At 45.5% G+C, this 10,008-nt stretch overlaps 1 protein-coding gene across 2 annotated transcripts in view; it reads right to left on the bottom strand.

Moving 5' to 3' along the window:
- ppp3cb (protein phosphatase 3, catalytic subunit, beta isozyme) overlaps window positions 1-10,008 on the bottom strand; it is a gene marked incomplete at its 5' end in the record, with an annotated part of 32,602 nt that overhangs the window by 5,794 nt on the left and 16,800 nt on the right. The window contains 7 exon segments of one of the 2 annotated variants that reach the window (XM_017419722.3): window positions 637-684; window positions 2,887-2,984; window positions 3,313-3,397; window positions 4,265-4,342; window positions 5,501-5,626; window positions 6,321-6,415; window positions 9,487-9,564. In XM_017419722.3, coding sequence (XP_017275211.2) covers window positions 637-684; window positions 2,887-2,984; window positions 3,313-3,397; window positions 4,265-4,342; window positions 5,501-5,626; window positions 6,321-6,415; window positions 9,487-9,564 — 608 coding nt within the window. 2 annotated transcript variants of the gene reach the window in all.

Raw genomic sequence — 10,008 nt, 5'->3', positions numbered from 1 at the left:
AAAAAAAAAAGAACCAAACTCGAGGCGTCACATGAAAAGAGAAAAGCAGAAATCCAGCATCCTGTCACATTTTTCTCTGCAGTTCGGTCATGTGACCGGTCGCTTGTGGAGACTCTCAGAAAGGCTGTTTTTAGACACAAAAAGTGTTTGATTGTGGTTTGGAAAACAAACGACCCCTCGGCAGATTCGATTCATCTCCAGTCCTCATCACAGGTGACTCGGGTGTCGTGGAGAAACGGCCTGAGTGCATGTCACCCCACTACAGTGTCCCATTCCCTATGGAACGTAAGAAAAACCCCTGGCCGCCATTACAGCTCCCAGTCCCAGGCCTGCTCCTCTTCTCTGGGCGTGTTAAGGAAACGAGTCTTGTTGTTGCATCTGAACAGGACGCAAACAAATGCTTGTGCGGCAGGAAGGGGAGATATGAGCGTGTTTCATGTGGTGACTTCAGCATGCAGCGGGTTTAGGCTTTGTTTTGGATGCCGATGCAGTTAGAAGAGCTCAGCGCATCGTGGGCAAAGAAAATCTATGACCTCGAGAGCACGACGGCTGAGAGCGCCGCCGTGCCGGAGACAAACGCACACACACACACACACACACACACACACACACACAGTGAAATGAGAGTGATTTTACCTTCAGCGTCCTTAACTGTCTCGATAGCTTCTATGGCCTCAATGGTAGCTGAAGGGTGGCAAAAGAAGAGAGAGAAAGAGTGACAGGAAGAGAGAGAAGGAGACAGAGTCCGAAAGAGAAGATGACGTACAAGGAGGAGAAGGAAAACGAAGTGAAGGCTGAAACATGCTTCTGTGCAGATATGCATTAACATCTTTGCCTCGGGGAACAAAGGAACAGTGTGGTGTTGATCACAGCTATCAGACAAACCCTTTCTGTGTAAAATAGCCCAATTTAACACCAAACAAGGAACCTGCCGTTACCGATTCAGAAAAAAAAAAAGTTTGTTAGGCTAAAACTGTTTTTTTTTTAAATAAAATATGCCACCTGGTCAAAAAAAAAATCAATTAAAACCCCCAGACAGAGCGGTGAAAACTAATTGAAGCTGCACCTGTGACTGTATACCAATAGTTAACAGGGTTGGCAGTACGGGACCCGTGACAGGCCTGAAAACACTGACTCAGAACAACGTCATACAGCTGTTGTCTCCTCTCCTGCAGCGAGTCGGCCCACAGCTGCTGGACCTGGCCCTCAAGACCGGGCACATCGGCACTGACGTTTGTTGACGACTGATTCCACTGACTGGAGAAGGATCGGGGACCTGGAGGCCATGAGAGGGCCTCGACATGGTGCAGACAGTCTGTAGACATGTCAGGAGTGGATGAGCGTTGTCTTGTTGAAAGACTGAAGACTGTACCAGGGTGCTGTCTCAAGGTGGGGGGTTGCATGCGGACACAGGATGTCCCTAAAGTCACGCTATGCCATCACAGCCCTTGAATCCCTACCAGAGGGAACCTGAAGTGCTAACCTATGACTTTGCACATCATGATGCAAGGAGTAACGCTGTTGTGTCTCTTTACAACATTGGAAAGATTACTCCTCTCCTATTGGAGCCTCCGTACAAGCATACGGTGATCATCTGGACTCATCGCTCTCCGGTCATTATCATCAACCTAAACCTCCCGGTGACGGTACCACTCCAAACGCAGTCGTCTCTGCTCTGGTGTTCATGGCAGCCTGAACATGGGACAGTGAGCCCGCAGTCCGACTGACCCCTGAAGGCACAGCGCTGGGATGACACAGGATGCTGTGTCGTTCCATCACAAGTCCAGTACTCGTGTCTGGATGGCAGACGCAGATGTCATGGGGTTATTACAACTATCCTAACTAGAAATGGTCAGTTTGGGGTGATCTGCCCTTGTGTACCCACTGGTTCCAACATGGGGCCATCTGTGTCGTCTTTACACCCCGCGTGTCGGGCGGTTGCACGACACAACCACCTGGTCCTCATGCAAACCCACGACGGGACCCATAAAGTGCTGAGGACGCTGTCTAACGCATCTACGAGGCACCCTCTGTGTCTGGTGACCTTCGCTCACTGTTTTGACTGACTGTCAGATGCTCTGGCAACTGCCTGATAACGGTACCGCTCCACTCGCGATGCCACCCCTTTTACACTCCTGTTCTAGACCTGCCAGCTCCTTTCAAATCAAATCCTTTACGTGTCACTGGTCTGCATGTGGACCAAAAAAATAACCCAAATGAGACCACTCCTTTTGAGTGCTTAACATTTATTTTGTCAGTGAGTATTTATCAATATAAATATTAAAATAACCCTGAAAAACATGAAAGAAGGCAAGCCAAGAGACTAATCCTCAGTATCCATGTGGAGGCCTTAAATCTGGATCTAAACTCTTCAAATTAAAGGCAGAAATGCAAGTATAATGTAGTTGTAAAGACTCAGGGGCATGTTTCAGGCTTTAAACACGTAAAGCCCTCAGAGCATCTCCGAGGCAGCTTCAGGGAGCGTCTGGTGTTAGCAGCAGCCTGTGTTAGTCCTGTTCTTTCTCCCATGCACACACACACAACACAGCTGCAAGTCCTCCCAGGGTTTCGGAACATTTTTAATAACACGGCTACCTACGCTCCGTGATTTTCTGACTCGCTCTTGCACTCACGTACACAAACGCGACCAGCGGCAGGCTGTTAGTATCCGCGGCGCTGGTGAGGTGGGGTGGAGGGAGGTGAGTGAGGTTTTAATAGGATGAGAGGAAGGGAAAACAGCCGCAAAGGCGAGGAGAGGACGGGAGGAACCGGAGGATGACCCATCCGTGTGTCCTGGCGCTGATTTTCCCCCTGAGATATCTGTTTCTGAAGGTGTGCGCTTTAAAGGGAAGAGCCGGAGAAAGTGTGACTGCACGAAACACTCACCGCTCTGCAGGGTCTGTTTGCCCCCAGACAGCACTCCGCTGGGCAGCATGCCTGTAGGAGTCAGACCCTTCAGGGTCAGGACGTTCTCGCTCTCCTCCCTGAGAAACACACGGACACAGAGAGCGTTTGTGGCAGGGCGGCAGATGTGCGGGGGTTAAAAACCAAAAGAAAACTCGGAGAGAGCAGGTGGCAAGGAGAGATTTTCAGAGAATTACACACTTCCCCACGCTGCACACCTGCAGACACATAAATACACGCTTGTGGATTTGAACCCAGGTCAGAAAGAGAAGAGAGGATCTGGTGACGGCTGATTTCTGTAAAAGTTGAAGAATAAAAGTATTTCCACTCCCACTGTCCATCCATCCACACAGGTGCTTAGACATGAACTTCTACAGTATAAATAGAAATGAGCGGAACTGAACCCACCGTAGGACAGAGAACATTTTAGCCATCTTCCCGATGGCACGGATCTTGTTTTTGATCACTTCTTTCCTCGCTGCTGCTGCACTGGCTGTAACAGAACCAGAGACGTAAAAAAAGAAGAAGAAAAAAACACATTTTTAAAGAAATCCGTGAGAGTGTTTGTGTTGAAGTCAAACAATGGGGTCATGATTCTCAGTGGTTTGGTCACAGGAATCAGAATATCTCCAAATGTTGTGAAAATACGCTCATCTATAAAGATAATCTCTGTTTTAGAGTGTTTTCTTGTGTCCTGCTTTTTGCCACAAAGATAACTAGAGAAATAATAAAGGCCTGTCATTCCTTGAAGTAATGTGTATTGACCCCCTGCCTTTCATGGCACAGTTTTAAACTAAAATCCATCTTATGATGAGAGGGGACGGTGTTAAAGTTGTTTTGGTCAAACTTCGTAAGTTATGTATGTACGATCTAAGGCGAGATCTCTCAAGATGTGTCAGTTGTCAGAGTATGATGTGAGGATGACTCTCAGCTACTACCACACCAAATTGTAACTCAATCTCTGTAAAACTGACTGTGTTAGATCCATTTTTGTGTTAACTAATGTCTATTACCTGTGGTGGCCATCTTAAGTCAGGGTGACTCCAAAAGTTGATAAGTTGCAGATGTACATCCAATGATTATTTTCTGGGAGTTTCATCTAAATTTGCTTAGTGGTCCATTAGATATTTTGCTAACAGACAGAGAAGTGCTCACACACGCAAGCATGGGCAAAAACAGGCGATAATATGGATTACTCTCAGAGAGTTATCCAAATTGCAAGACTGTTCAAACTATGTAAAACTACACATGATTGTCAAAATAAGTTTTCTGTTTCTTTTTTAGTCTTGAGGGTTTTTTTTGTTTAAATATGAAGTAACATTTGCTCTGCCAATCAAAGCAGCAGACGCGTGCTCCTCACCGTCGTAAATCTCCTCTCCGTCGTTCGTGAGCTCGTCGTCGGAGCAGATGCTCAGGACGTTGACCAACATCTCAGTCACTGTAACAGAAACACAGAAGAGCACAAACGATGAGGAACAACTCGGGTTCATTTCCGACTCTTCTGGAGGCGTTGGGAGGTGTGTCGTGGTGCACATAAATCATGGAGGTAAGATTTCTGTACATCAGGAAACAACTGGGAGATGGTGCAGTTTTTATTTTTTCATTTTTTCATTTCATTTAAACATGCAATAACCTCCAAAATCCTAGACAGCAAAACAAACCACGTTTGTTTAGTAGAAAGATTTAGGGTTTCAGGTCATGTCCAGCAAAAAAATAAAAAGTGAAAAAGTCCTACTGTATTGCCTTATTTATCAAACTGGAACTATGTGTTAAAAAGATTGATAAAGTCCTAAACGAAAAGGTATCTCTCTTTGGTTAAAAAAAAATCATAAAAAAGAGTATTTTGTTTATTTAATTTGACCTAAATTTGATGCAAAATAAAAAGTAACATGTAGCTGAATAATGTCTCCATCCATCGTCTTTACTTTCAGGGAGCTGGTGTCTATCTCTATCAGTCACTGTGTGAGAGGCGGGGGACACCCTGGACAGGTCTCCAGTCCATCACAGGGACACATAGAGACAAACAACCATTCACACTCTCACCTAAGGACAATTTAAAAGTTAACAATTAACCTTTAGTCTGTGGGAGGAAACTGGAGTAAATCCGTGTGTGCACAGGGAGAGAACATGTAAACTCCTCCCAGAAAGACCCCAGGCCGGGATGCGATCCTGAAGCCTTGCTGGGAGGCGACAGCTCTAACCACTGCACCGCTGTGCCAAATTAATGTCTGCAAATAAATTAAAAAAAAAGATAATCACTCACACCTGGCTTTTCAGCTAGCTGAGTGCTGGTGTGCTGCTCACGCACAAGTGGTGCTTATTCAACACCTGGTGCCGTATTTAACTATGTTTATTAAACGCTGAAGGATGTTTCAAACCAAGAAAATGATGGCCCTTTTAGCTCTCCGTAAGCCTCCCTCTCACTCTTCACTGCTGACGTGGATCGGTGAGAGCGCGAAGCTTTTCCGCACAGCCGATTTGAAAACAAACAGGCAAATCTGCAAGCTCCCGCGTGTTGTCTGAACTCGCCGCCCTTGCTTTGCTTCGAGGCGAAAGTGCTTTACGTGATCACTCAAAATGTGCTGTCTGTGTGTACCCTTCTCGCCAACGAAAGGCAGCGACCACGTGAAGACGTCCATGAAGTTGGGCAGCCAGTAGGGATGCGGAGAGCAGTTGAACTGGCGGATGTTCATCACGTTGTTCTCGTACTTCAACACCGCCGCTGCACACACAGATACACACACACACATTAGTCTTTTTAAATGTTGCTCACATAGCGGGCAGCAATATTCTATAGCCTTTTAATTGAAAAGATTGTCTTGTTGCATGAATATCATGGCAAGGCTGTGGGAAGCAGGTGTGCGGAGGGTGCTGCAGCACCCCCTGATGAATGTCAGAGGACTTGCGTGTCCAAAAATTACTAAAGAAATGAATAAACAGATTTCATTAGGGCTGCATATGTTCAAATAATAATAATAATAAATAATAAACCAACATTGTAATTTGTTTAAAACCGTTTAAAACCCACAGAAAAGTGAGCAGATTAGCACTTGGTCCTGATTGAAGTTTTATAAATACTGTCTCTCCAAAATATATGGCTTATTTGTTAAGGTTTCTATAGAGATAAGACGGCATGCACTGCCTGTGTGCGTTTCGCTTGATATTTTTTGGCATTATGGTATTTTTCACACGAGCGTTAGGGTCGTACAAATTCAGACACGCTCACAGCCACCCCCGAGTGAAACACATGTTCCCATGGCGATGCATCATGGTCATAATTATACATGTGAAGGCCTTCACCAGACACCCGAAGTGTTTCTGCTCAGTCTTTGATCAGGGAAAAAAACATATTGCTCAGCCCTAAATAACCGCATCGCAGTGTTCACGGGGTGTGTGTGCGCTTCCGTGAGTCAAACCTTTGTTGTTGTAGACATCCAGGTAGTTAGGAGCGGAGAAGATGGTGATGAGGGAGGGGAAGCCTGTAGTCTGACTCTTTCTGTACATGCGGTATCTGCAAGGAGGGAGACAAACAAGCCGCCCACGACGCATCTATTCAAATGAGGCACCACACTGCAGGTGAAAGCCGAGGTCTTTTTCAACCAGACAGGGAGAAGGTGACACAGACACACAGGAAAACAAAAAACAAAACAAAAACAGAACCAAATCCCTGGGAGAAAATGAGCCTCGGAGGAAGGCGCTGAAAACCCTCGCCGGGATTGGAGCGACACAGAAGGCTTACAGTGAAACCGCTCTGGTTCTGATCTAATGGCTGAGGAACAATAAAAATATCTCTGTACTTGGTGCACAACCAGGTTAGACAGAATAAAACATAAAGACCACAGTGAGATTCTTGTAGGACAAGAACAATTTTGAAGATGATCCAAAAGAGCTTTATAGTATTGATGCTACTGTTTTCAGGAACGTCTGAAGCTGAAGTGTGTCACCGCTGTCATTAACACGAAACGTTACAGCCTGCGTCTCACCGAGCTACGCCTGCTGGCCACTAGTTGGAGACACGAAGCTGCAAGAAAATACACAAATTTTCATTTGGAATCACACTGGAATCACAGTTTTAGTATGTCGTAACTGTAAATAAATTGTGACGCTTACGCAACCCTCCTGCAAATGAAGCGGAAATTCTTTTTTTGTTGTTGTTGTTGCAGTTTAGTCACAGCGTGTCTTAATTATGTATCAACTCGATCGCAGTTTATTCTCTTTTTTTGTCTCCAATCAGTCAAAACGGCAGCTCGAGAGGAAACTGAGAGTCCTCGCCAAAGAAACTCCCTCCCTCGCAAATCTTGTTCGCAATTTGTCGACAGCAGTCGCAGCCCAGTGAGAGGCAGGTTTCAATTCAAGGGAAAAAACATAGACTCTGTGGGAAAAAATCTGCTCTTATTTGTTTCACTGCTTTGTCACAGAGACACAAATACAACACTGCAGTTAGTTTATGATGTAAAAAGCAAAATTATCAGTTTTATTTAAAAACAAAATATGGAAAAAGTGATTTTGCTCTTTAATCAAACTGCAGCTAAACTTCAGAAAGAACTTTCTGCTCTGATCCTGTTTTTGCTTTTAGTTGCTTCGTATGATTATGCATAAAAAGCTGTTTGTGGTTGAGTAAAATATGGCCGACTCAGAAGCACGACTCGCTAAAATAACGTTAATGTTTTACTATCAGCGTGTGCATCAGGCCGGTGAACCACGACAAGCTGCCTGGATGACAGATAAAATGCTGCTAATGGCTTCACCAAATACCACACTGCAGATACAGACTCCCAGACGAACGGCTGCATTAAAGCTACACGACTTACTGGAATAACAGATGCCAGGAATGGATATATGGACCGGGCTATTTTTTTTCTTGGTCGAACTCCTGTAAATCTACTGTACGTAATTTTTTTTTCTAGAGGTAAGAAACGGGATCTCTAAACCGCAGCTCTCCCTGAGCTGCGACTGAAGACCAGTTCGTGACTCAAAAATGCAATAAAATTGGGATAAAACGGGTGAATTTTGCGGTGTCACTGAATTCTGAGTGTTTGGAACCAGAAACGTGTGGTCACATTTTGCTCGGCCATTTTTAATGCTCATTTTCTGACCTGACTGACGAGCTAACAGCTTCAGTGGATTTCTGATTTCTCAAACAACTTCAGTCTAGAAAAAATACATAGTTGTTCATACAGACGTGGACAGATTTGTTTGTATCCTTTCATCAAAAAAGAAAAATCCCCAATGGACCCTAAAATATTTTTTTGAATAAAAAAAAAACAATTAAAGAAACGGACCTTGACAAAAAGACTTCTAGAAAAGACTGAAACTAATCTGTCCACAGGGACATGTTAAACTGAGGAGTGTCCTGTAATCAGCATCACAGGTGTCTTCAGTCCTGTAATCAGTCAGTCTGTCTGTTTAAAGGGTGACAGGTAGTCACAGGGCTGTTTGGTATCATGGTGTGTACCTCACTGAACATGGAGCACAGAAAGCTGGGGACAGAGTTGTCTCAGGAGCTTAGAAAGACAATGATTGACATCCTGTTAAAGGTAAAGACTATAAGACCGTCTCCAAGCAGCTGGATGTTCCTCTGACTGCAGCGGCTCAGATTATTCAGAAGGTTAAGGTCCACAGGACCGGAGACGACCTCCCTGGATCCTGACGACCCACAGAGCTTCTGAGACAACGTCCTCTGGACAGATGAGACAAAACTGGAGCTTTCTGACAACAAGTCCCATCAGCTCTGTGAAACAAAGAGAAGAACCCTGAACCTACAGAGGAACATGGAGGAGGCTCGGTTCTGTTCTGGTTCTGACACAGGAGGTCCTGAATCTGTTCAGGGTCCATTGAAATCTCAAGACTATCAAGGCTTCCTGGAGCTAAATGTGCTGCTCAGAGTCAGAAAGCTTGGTGTCAGTCACAGGTCACAGGTCCTCCAACAGGATAATGACCCAAAACAGCAAGAATGGCTCAGAACCAAACATTGGACCGTTCTGAAGTGACCTCTGAGCCCTGACCTAAATCCTGATGAACATCTGTGGAAGGAGCTGAAACATCTGGAGAAGGAACCCTTCAGACCTGAGACAGATGGAGCAGTTTGTTCATGAGGAGAGGGACAAAACACCTGAGGACAGGTGGAGACGTCTCAGAGAGAGGGACAGAAATCACCTGATCGCAGTGATTGACTTAAAAGTTAAGCAACAAAATGTTAAGTTTAGTTTAGTTCTGTTAGCTCGTCAGTCCAGTCAGAATTAATCTCTTTTTATCCAAACGAAGTTGCCCAAGCGCTATCTACAACAGGTAAGATATATAAGTTGTACATAACCTTTCCTCAAACCCTATTTAAGAAGATCTAAACTATCCTTTTAACCTGTTTTAGGTGCCGTTGCCCTCTGTAATAACAGTGTTAGTGACAGAGCTTCAGGGTGACAGGGGGAAATTTGTGTAACCTGTTTTCCTTTGATGTGCCAATTTCTCAACAAAGGGAGAGAGAGAGAGGAAAAAAAAGACGAAAACATGAAATGTCAAGGTGAGCAATTATGCTAAACGCCGCTCTCGTTGTGCTGAGGGAAGGACTGAACTGTGACAACTCACCCGGCGTCCTGTGCTTCGTGCGCTCTGATGATTGACAGCAGGTTGTTGGTCTGCAGGAACTCACACACTGCTGGATAGCTGGGCGCAGAGAGAGAGGAAAGGCCACAACAGGTGAGAGCAGCAGAGGACAACACGGAGGGACAAACGGCCCAAAAGACACTTTCTACGAGAACCGAGTCGCACGACTGCCACAAAGGGAGGAGAGTGGTGGTGCTGATGAGGAGGCCTCTCGTTTCTCCCCTCCATGGCCTGACTGGGGCCAGCAGGGGGCGTCAGTGAGGCCCGCCTCAGTGCTGAGGGGGGGGGGGGCACACTGATGCTGGGTCTCCTAAACACAGAAAATCACTGCGTTTGCTGCACAGGACATGTCACAACGCAGCTACAACTCCATCTGCCTCTGAGCCCGCAGCTCCCCGTTTCCACATTCCTCCATCTTTGTGGTTATTATTATTACTATTATTTATTTTTATGTCTTCATATCCGTCGTTCACCTCCCCCCACCCACCACCTCCGCCTCCACCC

Source organism: Kryptolebias marmoratus, linkage group LG9 (assembly GCF_001649575.2).
Source record: "Kryptolebias marmoratus isolate JLee-2015 linkage group LG9, ASM164957v2, whole genome shotgun sequence".
Classification (NCBI taxonomy): Eukaryota; Metazoa; Chordata; class Actinopteri; order Cyprinodontiformes; family Rivulidae; genus Kryptolebias; species Kryptolebias marmoratus.
Note: the sequence above shows the minus strand (reverse complement) of the source record. Positions and strands in the feature narration are given on the sequence as shown.